At 46.4% G+C, this 18,626-nt stretch overlaps 1 protein-coding gene across 6 annotated transcripts in view; it reads left to right on the forward strand.

The window, feature by feature from the left end:
* The window catches only part of ADAR (adenosine deaminase RNA specific), a 47,092-nt gene that overhangs the window by 18,027 nt on the left and 10,439 nt on the right, over positions 1-18,626 (forward strand). For 4 of the 6 annotated variants that reach the window (XM_055360613.2, XM_055360621.2, XM_055360603.2 and 1 more), the window contains exons 2-6: positions 7,905-9,490; positions 11,952-12,135; positions 12,567-12,715; positions 13,276-13,420; positions 13,548-13,738. In XM_055360613.2, the coding sequence (XP_055216588.1) occupies positions 7,905-9,490; positions 11,952-12,135; positions 12,567-12,715; positions 13,276-13,420; positions 13,548-13,738 (2,255 nt within the window). Of the gene's footprint in view, positions 1-1,685; positions 2,497-7,904; positions 9,491-11,951; positions 12,136-12,566; positions 12,716-13,275; positions 13,421-13,547; positions 13,739-18,626 lie in introns of those variants that run through there. The other 2 variants (XM_004026828.5, XM_004026829.5) reach the window with 2 other exon arrangements.

Here is an 18,626-nt window from a genome sequence, read left to right on the forward strand (position 1 = left end):
AGTGGGATCATATAGTATACATATGGCTTTTCCCACTCAGTATCATATTTAGATAATTAGCTACCTTGTTGCATGCGTAGGTCTTTCATTTTTGTTGCTGTATTGTATTCCATCATGGGCATATGCCACCATTTATCCATTTTACTTTTGATGGACATTTGGGTTGTTTCCAGTTTGGGGGCTATTAGAGATATTACAAATAATGCAACCATGAACTTCTTGGGGTTTACCATTACCTTTCTAGATAATGGTAAACTGGTTTCCTGTAGTGACTAGGAGGAGCTGCTCTGCATCCTTGCTGCCACCTGGTCTAATCAGATGGCTAATGCTGTCTGTCTGGTGAATGGACAGTAGCTCACTGTAGCTATACTGTGCATTTCTCGGATGTGATGGGGTTGAGAACCTTTTCATATGTTTGATATTTTTTATCTCCTGTGAAGTTGTCTTTCGATTGTTTTTGCCCATTGTTATACCTACTGAGGGGTCTGTTATTCTTTCAACTAACCAGCCCTCTGAAGGCGAATGTAAGGATATAAAACATGCTTCCTGCCCCCGAGGAGATGACTTGACAATTCTAGAGGCAGATATATGAACAAGAAGTACATGATAATTGTGATTACTGAGGCATCCATCTTCCCTACCAGACTAGCTAAAGGATGGCGCTCTTATTTGTGTCATATCCTGGGTGCTTAACACAGTATCTGCCACATAATTAGGTGCTTAGTAAAGTTTTGTTAAATGATCGAATGGGGCGTTTTTAGCGCAGTGTGCAAGTGCCCTATTAGGGGTAGGTGCCCAGTAACTCGAGAAGCATGGAGTAAGAAACCACAAACAGCACCTGCTCCCCCTCCTCTCCCCCTACCTGCTGTGGGGAAGCCTCCCTTGTAAATTTGAAAGGCTGATTCACGGGAAGCCGTGGAGGAGGTGCATGCTAGGCCAACGAATAGAATGTGCAAAGGCCCAGAAGGAAGACAGAGCCCAGCCTGCAAGGGAATGTTAATTTGGAGTGACTAACACCATGAAAGGGCATCAGCTGGAGATACTGCTATAAAGGGACTGCCTTGTAATTTCATAAGCATGGGGGTAAAATTAAGATTAAACACAGGGAAAGAACATTCTCACAGGTGAGGATGGTGTTGAACCCTACAATAATCGTTTCCCAGATACCTTGAACAAAAATCGAGCAGTTAGAGAAGCCTGACCATGAAGCAAATTTGACTTTTGTCCCTCTAGATAACAAAAGTTATCTTTTTGAAAGTAATGGTGTAATTTGAATGAGTGTAGGGAAGCGCTGAAGACTGAGCTTTACTAAAGCCTTCAGACCTGGATTTGGCAGCAGCGTGGCCTTAGTCAAGCCTCGGTTTCTACGCCTGCAAAGTGGGAATAATGCCTACCTTGGAGGGCTGTTGTGAAGATTAAGGGAGATAATACATGTAAAGTACTTAACCATTTGCCTGGTGGGGTAGTTTTTATGACCTAGATCCTAAATTGTTCACTGCTGCTGTTGCTACTCTTGGTACTTTTTACTGGCTGGCATCTGCTTGCTTAAGTTTGTAACATAGTAGGAGCATTAACAAGGTCCCACGGTGGGGACCTTGGTCGTTTGACGAGATCTGCGCTCCCGCCCATCCCCTCCTCCCTCCCCCCCCCCACCCCCACATTGGAGACGCGGCCACCACCGCGCTGGCGCGGAGATAGGGAGGACCGGGCGTCATGCTGTTTCTGGCCTGAGGTTTTGTGTGCCTTTGTTTTCCTTTTGCTCTATTCGTGTATTCCTGCCTACGGCCTGTGCGGGGAATTGGGAGCTCAGTACTGAAACGGCGGTTTTCCTAAACAGTACCGGACGGGCGCGGGGGCTGACGCCTGTAATCCCAACACTTTGGGAGGCCGAGGTGGGCGGATCTCTTGAAGCCGGGAGTTCGAGACCACCCTGGCTAACGTGGTGAAACCCTGTTCTTACTAAAAATACAAAAAAAAAAAAAAAAAAGCCAGGAGTGATGGCGCTCGCCTGTAATCCCAGCTACTCCGGAGGCTGAGGCAGGAGAATCGCTTGAACCCGGGAGGCAGAGGTTGCAGTGAGCCGAGATTGCGCCATTGCACTCCAGCCTGGGCAAAAAGAGCGAGACTCCGTCTCAAAAAAAAAAAAAAAAAAAAAAAGTACCTTCCGTAGTTCTCATGCAGCGGAGGGTTTCGAGTTGTAACCGGCCTGAAACCAAGCGCTGGCGCAAGATTTGCTCAAGCCCCTCCTCTTGGCCAAACTTTCCGGAGGGGAAGGCTTTCCGAGGAAACGAAAGCGAAATTGAACCGGAGCCATCTTGGGCCCGGCGCGCAGACCCGCGGAGTTTCCCGTGCCGACGCCCCGGGGCCACTTCCAGTGTGGAGTAGCGGAGGCGTGGGGGCCTCGAGGGGCTGGCGCGGCCCAGCGGTCGGGCCAGGGTCGTGCCGCCGGCGGGTCGGGCCGGGCAATGCCTCGCGGGCGCAATGAATCCGCGGCAGGTAAGCCGGGCCGGCCTTGGACCTTCGCCGCCGTCTGGGTTCGTTTACAACCTCACAGGCTTTGTGTTGCAGTGCGTAGCGTGTGCGTCTTGTGAGTGTTAAGAGTGTGTGTGTGTGTGTGTGTGTGTGTCGTCTTGCCAAGCAGCATTGCTGGTTTAGGAATTTGTGCGTCTTGTGAGTGTTTGTGTGTGTGTGGGTGTGTGGGTGTGTGTGGTCTTGCCAAGCAGCATTGCTGGTGTAGGAATTTGTGCGTCTTGTGAGAGAGAGAGAGAGAGAGTGTGTGTGTGTGTGTGTGTGTGTGGTCTTGCCAAGCAGCATTGCTGGTTTAGGAATTTGTGAATTTGTATCCTGCTCATTAATTCTGCAGAATGGAGCAGTGCGTGAAGAGGGCTTGGGGGAAAATGCGCCCCCGTCTGAGTAGGAAGGCCTGAGCCCATGTCAAGGCAGACACATCGTCTCCCTTTCTGCTAGGGCCCCTTGTGAACCCCCTACCCCCGCTTTAGCCCCACTTGAACAACGTTCGGACTTTGAGCAGCGCACACTATCCTCATCTCACCTTATCCACCTCCTGAAGGCCTTCTGGGAGTTAAAAATGGCACTTAAGCTGTAGGAGAAAGCTTGTTAACCACTTTATAAATTATAGCTAAAAACTGGAAAAATACAAATGGCCTTCAGCAGGTTAATAGATAAACTGAAATACATCCACATAATGGGATACTGCTTAGTAGTGAAGAGGAAATACTGTTACAAGTAACAACACGGGTGACTCGCAAGTGCGTTATGCTAAGCACAAGAAGCCAGACTCAAAAGGCTGCATACTGTATGAGTCCATTTATATGACATTCTGGAAAAAAAAAAAAACACAGTTATAGGGATGGAAAGTGGATCCGTGGGTGCCAGGGACTGGGTATCGTGGAAGAAATTGATTGTTGAGTGGCATGAAAAAACTTTTTAGGGAAATGGAAATGTTCTATATCTTGATTGTGGTGGCGATTGTCGAAGTGTATAGATTTATACACTTAAAAGGATAAATTTTACTGTATCTAAATTATATACCTCAATTTTGTTAAGATATATATATATATTTTTTTTTTTTTTTAAAGCACTCCTTTGAAAGGATTAAGGACGCCTGACTTGAAGGAAAAGCATTTCTGCACAGGTGTCAGTGTATTGCACTGTGGAACCTGTGTGGTAAAGGCAAAGGGGGTAGTGCTTATCTCTTGATCCTAAATATGTGAGACCAGATTAAAGTGAAATCTGGGAGGCAATGAATGTTAAATGAGTTGTTATGTAATTTGCATAGAGGTGATGCTGAGAGATTTAGAAAGGATCACTATGGGTTGCTTGCTCACTTTCTTGCTCTCCTATTCCGTAGCTTTCCAAATGGCTGTACTCAACGGTGGCTTGGTGTTTAGGGGATTTAAGGGGGACAAAAAGAAAAATTAATAATCTCCTCCTCTCCCTCTAACCCTACTGCCCTAAGATATCCTTAGCAAACTTACATCTCCTTTCTTTTCTCTGTGTTCATTCCATTGTGCGCACACATACACATTCATGGATTTTCTCTTTTTGTTTAGGGAAAAAAATTATAATGTACATACTATTGTACAACTTTTTGTTGTTTTATTGAACATTATATGATTCCTAAATTATCCCCAGGTGAATACAAATAGATATGACACATTTTAAAAAAATAAAATAACTGGCTGGGCGTGGTAGCTCATGCCTGTAATCCCAGCACTTTGGGAGGCCGAGGAGGGCGGATCAGGAGATCGACACCATCCTGGCCAGCATGGTGAAACCCCATCTCTACTAAAAATACAAAAATTAGCTGGGTGTGGTGGCGTGCGCCTGTAATCCCACCCAGCTACTCCGGAGGCTGAGGCAGGAGAATCACTTGAACCCGGGAGGCAGAGATTGCAGTGAGCTGAGATCACACTGCACTCCAGCCTGATTGCAGTGAGCCGAGATCATGCCACTGCACTCCAGCTTGGCAACAGAGCGAGACTCCGTCTCACAAAAAAAATAAATAACCGTGTGAGTACTATTCCATAGAATGAATGTTTCATAATTTAATTCTTCTATAGACAGACATTAAAATATTTTCCAGATTTGGGCCAAGAGTAGCAGTTTAAAAAACATTTAGCTTTTAACTGACTTTAGCCACTTTGAAACACAATTTTTTTTCCCCAAGGTCACTCAAAGAGCTAATAGGAGAACCCCTAAGTCCCATAATTCAGCTCTGGGAGCCAGCACTCACTCTGTACACACATTTGCCTCTGTCCCTAGCAATATGGTGGGCGTGAGGGTGCAGCAAGAGGAACAAGAAATAAATGATTGCTTGCATAGTGGCGTCTTGTTCATGCAGTCATTAATTCAACAAATGTTTATTGAGAATCAGCTTTGTGCCAAGTGCTAGGGAGGTTGAGATGATTGAAGCATAGTCCTTGACCCCCAAGAGCTCACCATGGAATTAACTGAAGCCCCTCATCAGTACTGTGTTGGGAATATTGAGAGTGGAGAGTTGAGTATAACTTACAGGACACCTAATGTTAATTACCTTTCAGACACTGCAATCTGTGTGTGCCATAAAAAAAAAAAAAAAAATCCAGTAGCTCTGATACAAGGTAAAGTAAATGGTTTAACAGGTGCTGAGCGGGAGAAGCTCAAGGAGAGGAAACCCCAAGGGCTGAAGAAGGTGGGAGTCAGGAGTCTCCTGAAGCAAGTGGCATTTAAGGAGCTCTATAAGGAAAGGGTCAGAGTTGTTATAGGTGGCTGTGGAGGGAGATGTGCCACCTGGATTGGCGTGTAGAGGGATAGAAAGATTAGAGGCCTTTGCAGTGGCCCAGTAAGAGGTAATGTGGGGCTGGAACTGGAAAACACATTTAAGACACAGTACAGAGGTGGCAGACAAGGCGGGACTTGGCAACTACCTGATGAGATCCAGGAGATGAGGCCAGGAGGCAGGCAGCAAAGATGACGCAGGTTTCTAGCCTTAATAGGCTAGGAGGAGAGTGATGCCATTAGCAATAAGAACTACAGGAGAAGGAGCTGAGTTTGAGGGAACTATTAATTTGGTTCAGAATATGTGCTGTTTGAGTTATGGCAGGATATTTAAGTGGACAGACTGTCGACATAGTTGGAAATTCAGATCTTAAGCTCCCACACAAGGTAGTGGCTGGACATAGTAGATTTGAGTGCTCTTGCTTCAGAGGGCTAGTTTAGGTTGGGGCAGTGATTAAAACAACCTAGGAAATAAATTATAAAGGAAGAAGAGGTCCTTAAAACCTTGGAGACTGATTATATAAAGGGTGGATCCGTTAATACAGTAGCTATTAAAAAATTATAAGGGGTGGGAAAAAGGCACAAAGAAGAAAAAAGAGGTGAAAGACCTTTGCTGTGTCACCAAACCCTGGGAGGAGAATTTTTTAAAAGAAGAGTACTCAATCCACAGTGAACTAAGGCATGTTTGTTAAACACAATTGACCACCGCACAGCGAAGACCCAACTGAGGTTCAAGAGAAGGAATTTTTATGGACCCTGTTAGCACAAGTCAAGGTCCTTCTCCAGTACCGCTGGGAAGCTTTGGAGAAGAAAAGGGGGACAGTGGGCCTTGGGTGGAGAAGGGAACTGACCATGAGATCCAGGTGGGGTGAGGAGGTGTGTGAAGTCAGAGTGGGGAAGAATCAGGGTGGCTGACTGGCAGCTTCACCGGGGTCATGCGAGGAGCCGGTTCCACCAGAGTAAGGAGTGAAGTTGTAGAAACACAGGGAAGTCACCATCAGAAAAGAGCAGGAGTCAAGAAACCATGGCCCACAGGTACAAACTACCTGTTTTTATAAATAAAGCTTCATGGTAAATGAATTGTAAATAAAGTTTTGCATATTGTGTGAGGCTGTTTTTGTGCTACAGTGGCAGAGCTATCTGGCCCTTTATAGAAAAAGTTTATCAGCCACTGGAAAAGAGTTGCAGGATTTGAGGTCTTGGTGTGATGGCCTAGGTTAGAGTCATAGTGAGATGGAAGGAGTAGCTAGACAAGCCAATTGTGTGGCAGAAAGGTAGGGATGGAGATCACTGGGTTAAGGATCCTTGTAGCCAGGACACCATGAGAGTGATTGACAAGAATGCTGAAATCCCCTAAGTGTGTCAGGATGTAGAAGAGTAGAAGGCTAGTTATGGAAGAAAGGGTCCCACCTCTACCTGTGCAGCCTTCAGGAGAGTCTGAGGAGGGGGCGGTGAGTGTGAGTAAATGTCAGAATCCCTCCTCCCAGTCTACAAGCCCCAGGGAAAGGAAGCAAGGTGTTTACTGACACCCCCAGGCTTATAAGTACTTCCTGGCTCCATCACCCTCCAGTGAACAGCCCTGGGGAGAAGACAGTACTGGTTTGCAGGTGGGTGGGTGGGGAAAGGGGTCACAGGTGCTTGGTGTTCTGGTAAATGTGCATATGAGAACATGGGGTTGCTTGTGCCCTGTCCATCAGGGTTCAGAAGAACGTGCGGTGGAAGCAGCTATGGGGAGGTAGCTAGGGAAGGTAGGACTGGTCTGAGGTGGTGAGGAGCAGATGCTGCCAGCTCCACACATCCAGGAGAGCCTGGGTGGTTTGGGCAAAAGTCTCTGGCATCCCTTCTGAGCCTGGGTACCACACTGAAGAGTGAGGACAGTGTGCCATTTTTATCAGGAAACCCTCCAGCTCCCTGAAAACCAAATTCTGATCCTCCTGGGATGGCAGTGAAGAGCCACAGAGATGACTCTGAGGTCCCGTGGCCTTTTCCCACCTGGAGATTGTTTTTGTTACTGCGCTGTTACAGCCTTGGAGGACTGGGGTTCAGTTTCATCCAATCACATTTCTTCTTTTGTCATAGTCATCTAAACGATAGATCTTAGAGACAGGTGGGCAGGGGGTGCACTGGTGAGCCTGACTCAAGGAGAGGTCATCTCGTCCCTTCCCTAGTCCCATCTCCCTTGGTTATTGTTATTTCATGTGATTGTTCTGGTTATTTCAGGTTATTCTGTTTTTGTTTTCAAAACAAAATAACATATTTGTTGTTCTGATTTTAAAGGGGTAATTGTTTTGGTAACTAGAAAATTACCTTCTCAACTCCCTTAAATTCTGTCAAAGGGAAAAGTAAGTTAGATTGCTGGAGAGGCTATGCTGAGGCCTCAGAACCTCTGTACTCCTAGAAGTTCTGCGTGCTTTGCCTCCTGCCCCCCTCTCTGTGTTCCTGTTGGCAGGCCCCTAGGCAGGATTTAGGAGGTAGGCAAGTCACCCTAGCCAAGTCATAAGCCCATGGCTCAATTGCCTTCTCAGCCCTTCAAGGGCTGTTCCACAGGCAGCAAAGGGAGGGGCCTCCACAGGTTCACCACTGCAGCCCTAATTCATTTTCTTTTCCACTGTCTTATTCTGCAGGGGTATTCCTTCAACGGATACTACACCCATCCATTTCAAGGCTATGAGCACAGACAGCTCAGATACCAGCAGCCTGGGCCAGGATCTTCCCCCAGTAGTTTCCTGCTTAAGCAAATAGAATTTCTCAAGGGGCAGCTCCCAGAAGCGCCGGTGATTGGAAAGCAGACACCGTCACTGCCACCTTCCCTCCCAGGACTCCAGCCAAGGTTTCCAGTACTACTTGCCTCCAGTGCCAGAGGCAGGCAAGTGGACATCAGGGGTGTCCCCAGGGGTGTGCATCTCGGAAGTCAGGGGCTCCAGAGAGGGTTCCAGCATCCTTCACCACGTGGCAGGAATCTGCCACAGAGAGGTGTTGATTGCCTTTCCTCACATTTCCAGGAACTGAGTATCTACCAAGATCAGGAACAAAGGATCTTAAAGTTCCTGGAAGAGCTTGGGGAAGGGAAGGCCACCACAGCACATGATCTGTCTGGGAAACTTGGGACTCCGAAGAAAGAAATCAATCGAGTTTTATACTCCCTGGCAAAGAAGGGCAAGCTACAGAAAGAGGCAGGAACACCCCCTTTGTGGAAAATCGCGGTCTCCACTCAGGCTTGGAACCAGCACAGCGGAGTGGTAAGACCAGACGGTCATAGCCAAGGAGCCCCAAACTCAGACCCGAGTTTGGAACCGGAAGACAGAAACTCCACATCTGTCTCAGAAGATCTTCTTGAGCCTTTTATTGCAGTCTCAGCTCAGGCTTGGAACCAGCACAGCGGAGTGGTAAGACCAGACGGTCATAGCCAAGGATCCCCAAACTCAGACCCAGGTTTGGAACCTGAAGACAGCAACTCCACATCTGCCTTGGAAGATCCTCTTGAGTTTTTAGACATGGCCGAGATCAAGGAGAAAATCTGCGACTATCTCTTCAATGTGTCTGACTCCTCTGCCCTGAATTTGGCTAAAAATATTGGCCTTACCAAGGCCCGAGATATAAATGCTGTGCTAATTGACATGGAAAGGCAGGGGGATGTCTATAGACAAGGGACAACCCCTCCCATATGGCATTTGACAGACAAGAAGCGAGAGAGGATGCAAATCAAGAGAAATACGAACAGTGTTCCTGAAACCGCTCCAGCTGCAATCCCTGAGACCAAAAGAAACGCAGAGTTCCTCACCTGTAATATACCCACATCAAATGCCTCAAATAACATGGTAACCACAGAAAAAGTGGAGAATGGGCAGGAACCTGTCATAAAGTTAGAAAACAGGCAAGAGGCCAGACCAGAACCAGTAAGACTGAAACCACCTGTTCATTACAATGGCCCCTCAAAAGCAGGGTATGTTGACTTTGAAAATGGCCAGTGGGCCACAGATGACATCCCAGATGACTTGAATAGTATCCGCGCAGCACCAGGTGAGTTTCGAGCCATCATGGAGATGCCCTCCTTCTACAGTCATGGCTTGCCACGGTGTTCACCCTACAAGAAACTGACAGAGTGCCAGCTGAAGAACCCCATCAGCGGGCTGTTAGAATATGCCCAGTTCGCTAGTCAAACCTGTGAGTTCAACATGATAGAGCAGAGTGGACCACCCCATGAACCTCGGTAAGAGACCACCCAGGAACTGTACCTAGGATTGGGGTCAGGTGCTTTTGCTCCTGACGCAGTCTTGGCTGATTTGTGAGCAGTGCTGTTTGGTGGCGCCTATCTTTTCCTCCTTCCCTTCTGCCTTTTAGCTAAATCCCCCTTGATTGGCCCTTTCTCCAGATGTTGAGCAGGGAATATAGACCTTGGACCAGCCAGAATCTTGGCTGAACAAGGGGGAGGTTAACTCTGTTGGCTGTAATGAAGCTTCTTTAGAAATGATTGGTTTTGGCCGTACGCGGTGGCTCATGCCTGTAATCCCAGCACTTTTTGAGGCCGAGGCAGGCATATCACGAGGTCAGGAGTTTGAGACCAGCCTGGCCAACATGGTGAAACCCTGTCTCTACTAAAAATACAAAAATTAGCTGGGCGTGGTGGCGTGCACCTGTAGTCCCAGCTACTCAGGAAGCTGAGACAGGAGAATCACTTGAACCCAGGAGGCAGAGGTTGCAGTGAGCTGAGATTGCGCCACTGCACTCCAGCCTGGGCCACAGAGCAAGACTCCATCTCAAAAAAAAAAAAAAAAAGAAATGATTGGTCTTGGGGGCCGGGGCGGTGGCTTACGACTGTAATCCCAGCACTTTGGGAGGCCGAGGCAGGCAGATCATGAGGTGAGGAGTTCGAGACCAGCCTGGCCAACATGGTGAAACCCCATCTCTACTAAAAATACAAAAATTAGCCGGGGGTGGTGGTGCTTGCCTGTAATCCCAGCTACTCGGGAGGCTGAGGCAGGAGAATCAGTTGAACCCAGGAGGTGGAGGTTGTAGTGAGCCGAGATTGGCGCCACTGCACTCCAGCCTGGGCGACAGAGTGAGACTCCATCTCGGAAAAAGAAAGAAAAAAGAAAAACATGATTGATCTCCATGCATCAATATCATGCCTGCCTCCTAAGGCAGAGGTAATGAAGACTTAATTCCCTTCTGTAGGCCTTCCCCTCCTCCCTAAGCTGTTTTCTGAGAGAGGTGCAGGAGCAGGTGGGTTGGGGCAGGCTGCATACACAGTGGGGGTGGGTTGTGCTGCTAAGCAGCAGCAGGTCCACAATCCCCCCTCTGCATGGCTCCTGGGGGGAAAGGATGGAGGAGCGTGTGCACGGCTGCCTGCCTGCCTGTTGAAGGTGGTGGTTCTAATTTTATAAACCTCCTCTGCACAGATGGGTAGGCTAGCACTTGCTGCCACTCCTGAGCTGTGAAGTCAGCGATTACCTCACTCAGATAGCTGGTCAGGCCCTGCACTGTAGGTCCTAATAGGCCAGTGGACAGATTGAGGAAAACAGGAGCTGCTGAAGGGCATAACAGAGAGCAAAACCACTGAAGCTGAGTGGCTGCAGCTGTAGCCAAGGAAAGAGCCAGTAGGATGGGGGAGAATTTCACTGACCTTTATGTTTACCTAGCCTGGTTTCTAGGGGTGTAGATTCCTGGCTAGGGCCCTTATTTCTTGTCTTGACTGTCTTCATGACACTAATTTGGCATTTCAGGAGAGCGGTTAAGAAAAGGAGTTGTGTCTGTCCAAAAGCTGGCAAGGCCAGAGCTGGATTGTTTGGGGTAGAGACTGGATGGCCGTCATTCTCTTTTGCCTCCATCCCTCCTCCCCAGAGTTGGAGGAAAGCAGTGGATTTTGTGGTTAATCATTCTTTGGACTCACACTATAAGAAACACTGGTGCCATGTTCAAATATATCAGAAGACCTAGGAAATAAGAAATTTGACCTACTTTTCTAAATGAAATCCCCGACTGAGCAAAGAGCTCACCACATTTGAAAGCTTGAACAAAGGGGGGCCTAGGCTAAGTCCAGAGGCCTAGAACAAATGCTTTTTTATTTTCTACATGACAAGGGGAAATTCCTTGTTATGTAGAAAGTAGCTGGAGACAAATGGTGCTATAGAGTGACTCATAACAAACTACAGTGATATAGGTCTAGGGACAAAAGCAGGCCACTGATAAGTGGCAGATGCCTGATCCCCCTAGGTAGTGGGGAGTGAGACTGGGTTATAAGAAGCCTTCACTATCTTTTAGGACCCTCCCTTGAGGAGGCCAGTCTACCACAATTGCTTTAGAATGAAGGTCTTTTGGTTGCTCACAAGACTATAATGGCGATTTTTGGCTCATCATTTTTGTGTGTGTGGGTTTTATCTTAATTCATTGTTAAGAGATAGTGGGTTTCCCCTGAGCTAGTTTCCTATCATCTGTGCCTATGTTTGCTTCACTGAGCTATGGGGAAAGAGTCACTGGCTGCTTTGTTTACAAAAAGAAAGGACAGGCTGAGCCTTAAGGAGTAGGAAGGAGTTCCTTGGCCTACCCTTCATCTCCTCCACAAGTGAAAAGCCCCTTAGCGTAGCAGAAAATTCCAGGTTGAAGGTCTCTTTGGAGAAGGCAGAAGGAGTGACCTAGACTCCTGTTCGCACATCTAATCACTTTCCGTCAAGATTTAAATTCCAGGTTGTCATCAATGGCCGAGAGTTTCCCCCAGCTGAAGCTGGAAGCAAGAAGGTGGCCAAGCAGGATGCAGCTATGAAAGCCATGACAATTCTGCTAGAGGAAGCCAAAGCCAAGGACAGTGGAAAATCAGAAGAATCATCCCACTATTCCACAGAGAAAGAATCAGAGAAGGTAGGTGTCCTCCTGCCATCTGGGAGGACATCAGTTCCCTGTCAGTGTCTGGATTGTAACTGACTCCCTTGAGGCAATCCCAGCCTAAACAACTGACACCGTCTCGGAGTCAGCTTCCCACTCTTCCCTCTACCCTATCTCACCAGCCCACCTTTCCTCCTCTCATACCCAGCTCCTCTCTCTGCTCCTGTCCCAACATAATTGGATTTACAGAATTTCGGACTTGAAAGAGACCTGAAAGTTTATTGAAGCCATTCTCCTCTCTTGGAAGATGCGTAATGAGAGCTCCAGCAGCCCCTTTAACTTTGGGAAGCCAACCCCTTGACAGTTAGGTGGTGGGAAGAAAGTCCCCCATCCCCATCCCCTCTTCTGTGGTGGACTAACCAGTGTTTTCTTAGTTTTGTTTTCTTCTTGTGTCTCATTTTCTCTAGACTGCAGAGTCCCAGACCCCCACCCCTTCAGCCACATCCTTCTTTTCTGGGAAGAGCCCCGTCACCACACTGCTTGAGTGTATGCACAAATTGGGGAACTCCTGCGAATTCCGTCTCCTGTCCAAAGAAGGCCCTGCCCATGAACCCAAGTATGTCCTAGGTGTCCTCTGTCCAGCTGAGGTTTTCTCAGAAAGAAAAAGAGACACATTTTCTTCCTTGCCTCCTCAGGGATGGCAGATTGACCAATTTCTCCTGTTTCAAAATGGGGAAAGGAGGGCTCTGAGGTCCTGGTTGCTGCTTGTGAGGCAGACAATTAGGTATTAGGAATTCAAAGGGAATTCCTGGCCCACCCTCTATCTCCTCTATAAGCACTAGGGAGGTTCACGGCTTGGAGGTCACTCACTGTTGGTGGGACAGAAAGGTACAGGACCTGAGAAGCTCTCTGCCGGTGGGTCTGTAGACTCACATGTTCAAGAGAAGTATTCCTGGAAGAGGTGAAACTAGGTTGATGCTTAAATGTTGAAAGGGGTCAGCCAGTCTAAGAGACACTGGCTGTTCAAGGCAGAAGTGACTGCATGAGATGTGACTGCACAGAGGTGATGTGTTCAAGGAAATTACCAGTAGTGGAGGATGGCAGCCTGGCAGAGGCTAGGTCAGGCTCCTCAGTCAAGACCATTTTAATCCTTCTACGCGCTTCATCTCCTGTCAGGTTCCAATACTGTGTTGCAGTGGGAGCCCAAACTTTCCCCAGTGTGAGTGCTCCCAGCAAGAAAGTGGCAAAGCAGATGGCCGCAGAGGAAGCCATGAAGGCCCTGCATGGGGAGGCGAGCAACTCCATGGCTTCTGATAACCAGGTAGGGCGTTTTCCTACTCAAAAGATACAAGTCATTTTTAGCAACTGAGTGGTTTAAGATTGCCAGTGACTCCCTCAACATTTCCTGAAGTGTTTACGGCTCCTCTGTTTGATGGATTCTCCTTTAGCCCGAAGGTATGATCTCAGAGTCACTTGATAACTTGGAATCCATGATGCCCAACAAGGTCAGGAAGATTGGCGAGCTCGTGAGATACCTGAACACCAACCCTGTGGGTGGCCTTTTGGAGTACGCCCGCTCCCATGGCTTTGCTGCTGAATTCAAGTTGGTCGACCAGTCTGGACCTCCTCACGAGCCCAAGTGAGTGTCCTAGTCCTGGCTAATGCATGTGTCACCAGTTGGGGATGGTCTGTAACCCAGGGAAAACAAGGGTGTGCTTTAGCTGTGTAGGACAGAAGGGGCGAGTTGAGGGAAACAAGTCCAGCCCTGTCTCCATGGCCTCTTAGAAGACAATAGACCTGCCAAGAGTGAATGCGTTCACTCTTCCAGTAAGCATGATCCTTTTTAATTTTTTGACTAGTTTTAATTTTTAAAGAAATGTATAGGTACATTAAAAAAATCATTCAGGCCAGACATGGTGGCTCACGCCTGTAATCCCAGCACTTTGGGAAGTTGAGGCAGGTAGATTACCTGAGGTCAGGAGTTCAAGACCAGCCTGACCATATGATGAAACCCTGTCTCTACTAAAAATACAAAAATTAGCTGGGCGTGGCGGCGGGTGCCTGTTATCCCAGCTACTCGGGAGGCTGAGACAGGAGAATTGATTGAACCTGGGAGGCGGAGGTTGCAGTGAGCTGAGATCGCGCCACTGCACTCCAGCCTGAGCAACAGAGCAAGACTCCATCTTGAAAAAAATCATTCAAGCTGATTGAAAAAGTAGTCATTTCAATGAAAAGTCTCATTTCCGTCTCAGACTTCTAGTTTCCCTCCCTAGACCCATATACTACTATAGCCCTGCATTAGCAACTGGGATGCGGTCTGAGAAGCATGGTTTTGTTGTTGTGAGAACATCAGAGTGTATTTACATAAACCTAGATGGCATGGGCTCCTACACACGTACAGGCTGTATGGTATGGCCGGTTGCTCCTAGGCTACAAACCTGTACAGCATGTAACTGTAGTGAATACTGTGGGCAGCTGCAACACACTGGTAAGTATTGGTGTCTATCTAAACAGCGAAAAGATACAGTAAAAAGACAGCATAAAGGATTAAAAAAATACTACACCTGTATAGGGCACCTGCCATGAATGGAGCTTGCAGGACTAGAAGTTGCTGTGGGTGAGTCAGCCAGTGAGTGGAGAATGAATATGAGGGCCTAGGACATGACTATACACTAATGTAGGCTTTGTAAACACTGTTCACTTAGGCTAACTACATTTATTTAAAATATTTTTCTTTAATAAATTAACCTTAGCTTACTGTAACTTTTTTACTTTATTTTTACTTTTTTACTTTATTATTAACTTTTTTATTTTTTGTTTCTTTTGTAATAATACTTAGCTTAAAACACAAACATGTTGTACTGCTATCCAAAAATATTTCCTTTGTTTATATCCTTAATTCTATAGTCTTTTTTCTGTTTGTAAATTTTTTTATTTTTTTTTTACTTTTTAAACTTTTTTGTTGAAAGCTAAGATGAAAATACATTAGCTGTTAGCCTAGGCCTACACACGGTCAGGATCCTCAGTATCACTGTCTTCCACCTCCACGTCTTGTCCCACTGTAAGGTGTTCAGGGGCAATAACATGCATGGGGGCCGTCATCTCCTATGGTAACAGTGCTTTCTGGAATACCTGCCTGAGGCTTTTTTTAGTTACATATTTTCTAGAAGTAGAAGGAGTATACGCTGAAATAATGATAAAAATATAGTAAACACATAAGGAGCGTGTAGCCTAGATCCCTCGCATGCACAGTTCACAGTCGAGTTCACGCTCCTACAAGAATCTCATGCTGCTGCTGTTCTGACAGGAGGCGGAGCTCGGACCAGAATGCTTTCTTGCTCGCCACTCACCTCTTGCTGTGTGCCCAGGTTCCTAACAGGTTACAGACCCCTGCACTTGGTGATAAGAATTTTTCAGCTCCATCATAATCTTACGGGGCCCCTGTCATATGTGTGATTTATCATTGAACAAAACACTGTTATGCAGTACATGACTATACCAGTTTCTTGAGTCCTTCTAGAAATTGCTGTGCATAACTAGCACATTTTCCCTTTTGTCTTTTTAAACAAATATATCTTCTGTTTTATACATTAACTCCTTTACTTACCAGACTTCTTGCATAGCTGCATAGTATTTCATTGAATAGAAGCTGACAAATTCAGTTTCTCAGAAGTAAACATTTAATAGGGACTTAGGAACAGAAATGATGTCTTGGGTGGCTGCAAGATGGTGGATCCCTGCACTTACCCTCCAGAAAGTATGCTTTCTATAGAGGCTTTTTTGGTTAAACATGCAGCTGGTCACACATCATACTTTCTTGTGAAACTTATGAGCACTAGCTGGTGGGGAGGCTTGGTAGACATCTTTGTGTGGAATTATTTATGCTACCCAACACCTTGGGATGCGGGAGTCAGATATTGGTGGTCATGGTGGTTTTGCATCAAGATGGCATCACTCTTGCCATGCAACAGGCATGTTTTCTTAATCTCTAAGGTCTATCACAAAGTGGAAAAGCAAGGTGTAAAGTGAGGGGAGAGGTGAAGATTGTCTGTATATGGCTAGAATATTTTCTTGAAGGATTGAAAAAGCTGGCAACTGTGTTTGCTTCTGGGGAAGGAGGGACACTTTTATTGTACACTCTTAACTGTTTGAATTTTCACATGTTTGGCATCCAACTTGTCCATTTTAAAGTCATTATGGAAAAAAGCTTATAAAAATGCTATCTTGTTACTTTAAATTTGTCTCTCCTTAATAGAAGTAATGTCAGCCGGGCGCAGTGGCTTACGCCTATAATCCCAGCACTTTGGGAGGCCGAGGTGCATGGATCATTTGAGCTCAGGAGTTTGAGACCAGCCTGGCCAACATGGTAAAACCCCATCTCTACTAAAAATACAAAAAATAGCTGAGCATGGTGGTATGCCCCTGTATGCCAGCTACTCCGGAGGCTGAGCAGGAGAATTAACTTGAACCCAGGAGGCGGAAGTTGCAGTGACCTGAGATTGTGCCACTGCACTCCAGCCTGGGTGATGGAGTGAGACTCCGTCTCAAAAAAAAAACAAAAAAATCAGAAGTAATGGCATTTCATTTATTCATATTTATGTGTTATTTGCATTTCCTTTTCTGTGAACCACCTGTTCTTGTCCTTTTCCAGTTTTCTTTCAGATTGTTACTCTTCATGGATATGTAAGAACTTTTAACATAATTTTTAAAAGTAGCCCTTTGCCCAACATGACCCAATTTAGAACACACATCTGCCCACTGTTTAAGCCATCTGGAAAAGGAAAGGCCCAGTCTCCCTCCAGCTGCTCTTCTACTAATTCATATCCTTCACTCTCAATAAGCACCTCCTTATCTTTAAGCACAGTCCTTCAGATGATAGGTTCAGTGCATTTCCTCTTTCTCTTCTGTGAAATCTTCTATGAAATCCTTTCTAGGACTTCAAGTCAGCCATTCATTGAGAATGTAAGAACTTACTATGAACTAGATGGAAGATACAAAAAATTGCTGCCCCTGAGTGTGTAGTAGACATATAGCCATAGCAGTATTGAAATGTGCCATCGGAGGTGAATGCAGAGTGCTGTGGGGACACAGAGGACACTGCTGCCAGTGTCTGCCAGGGAGCTGAGGAAGGTTACATAGAGAGGGGAAATGCTAATTGAGTAACTACATTTATTAACTATCTCGTACAATAATATACTCTAGTTCCTTCTTAATGTGAATTATGCTGGGTCTTTTTTTCCTTTCTGTCTACTCTTGTTGGTGACGTTAACTAATTTTATGACTTCTTTTCTTTTTTTTTTTGGAGATGGAGTCTCACTCTGTCACCCAGGCTGGAGTGCAGTGGCGCAGTCTCAGCTCACTGCAACCTCCGCCTCCTGGGTTCAAACAATTCTCTTGCCTCAGCTCCTCGAGTAGCTGGGATTACAGGCATCTGCCACCACATCTGACTATTTTTGTATTTTTAGTAGAGACAGGGTTTCACCATGTTGGCCAGGCTGATCTTCAACTCCTGACCTCAGATGATCCACCCGCCTCAGCCTCCCAAAGTGCTGGGATTACAGGCATGAACCACCGCGACAGCCATGACTTTTAATATCTAAATGCTGGAGACCACTCGGAGCTCCAGATTCCTCCATCTAGTTGCTTACTTGTCACCTCTGTTTGGATTAACATCCCTAATATGACATGTCCAAAGCAGAACTCTTGGGTTTTGCCCCCTTCGCTTCATTTCCCCAAAGTCTTTCCCAGCTTAGTAAGTGATACCACTGTCTACCCAGTGGCTCAAGTCAGAAACCTGAGGATCATCTTTTCCTCTATCTCCTTTACCTCCTTCGTCAACTCATCCTTAAGTCCTATTGGTTATACTTAGAATTTCTATCCCAAATCCCTTCCTCTTCTTTCCACCTCCAGCGTCAGCACTCTAATCCAAGCCACTGTCTCATCTAGACTGTCACAATAGCCTCCTAACTGATCTTTCTACTTTATTTACTCAACACTTATTTATGGAGTATCTTCTATTTTTTTTAGAACAGGAACCAAACGTTAACCAATAGTCACCTAAAGAAATGTAAGATCTCATATTTGATAAGTATTCCAAAGGGCTGGAGTTGCAGCGAGAATCAATTATAGCACAGTTTGACTTAGGAAGGAGAGGGGGAAGGGCTTCCCCAAGAAGTACTGCCTGAGCTGAGACTTTAAGGATGATGAAGAGAGAAAGACTGAGGGTTCTAGGCGAAGGACGCTGTTAAATCCTGTGGTGGGAGAAGCGCAGAGCTGGCAAAGAGGCTGAGAGGAGGCACTTATGGGTGGAGCAGAGAGCACGAGGGAGGGCTGGCGCTAGAGGATATTAGAGAGTTGATCAGGGTGGCCCACCAGGGCCTTCCTTGTTAGTCACATTAGTGCTTTTACCACAGAAGCAGTGGAGAGCCATTGAAGGTTTTTAATAAAGGACTGTGACGTTCCCTCTCTCCACACTCTTGTCCCTTTCCCAGCATTTTTCTTCCTAATTTTCTTTCCTCTGCTGAGAG

Source organism: Gorilla gorilla, chromosome 1 (assembly GCF_029281585.2).
Source record: "Gorilla gorilla gorilla isolate KB3781 chromosome 1, NHGRI_mGorGor1-v2.1_pri, whole genome shotgun sequence".
NCBI classification, from domain to species: Eukaryota; Metazoa; Chordata; class Mammalia; order Primates; family Hominidae; genus Gorilla; species Gorilla gorilla.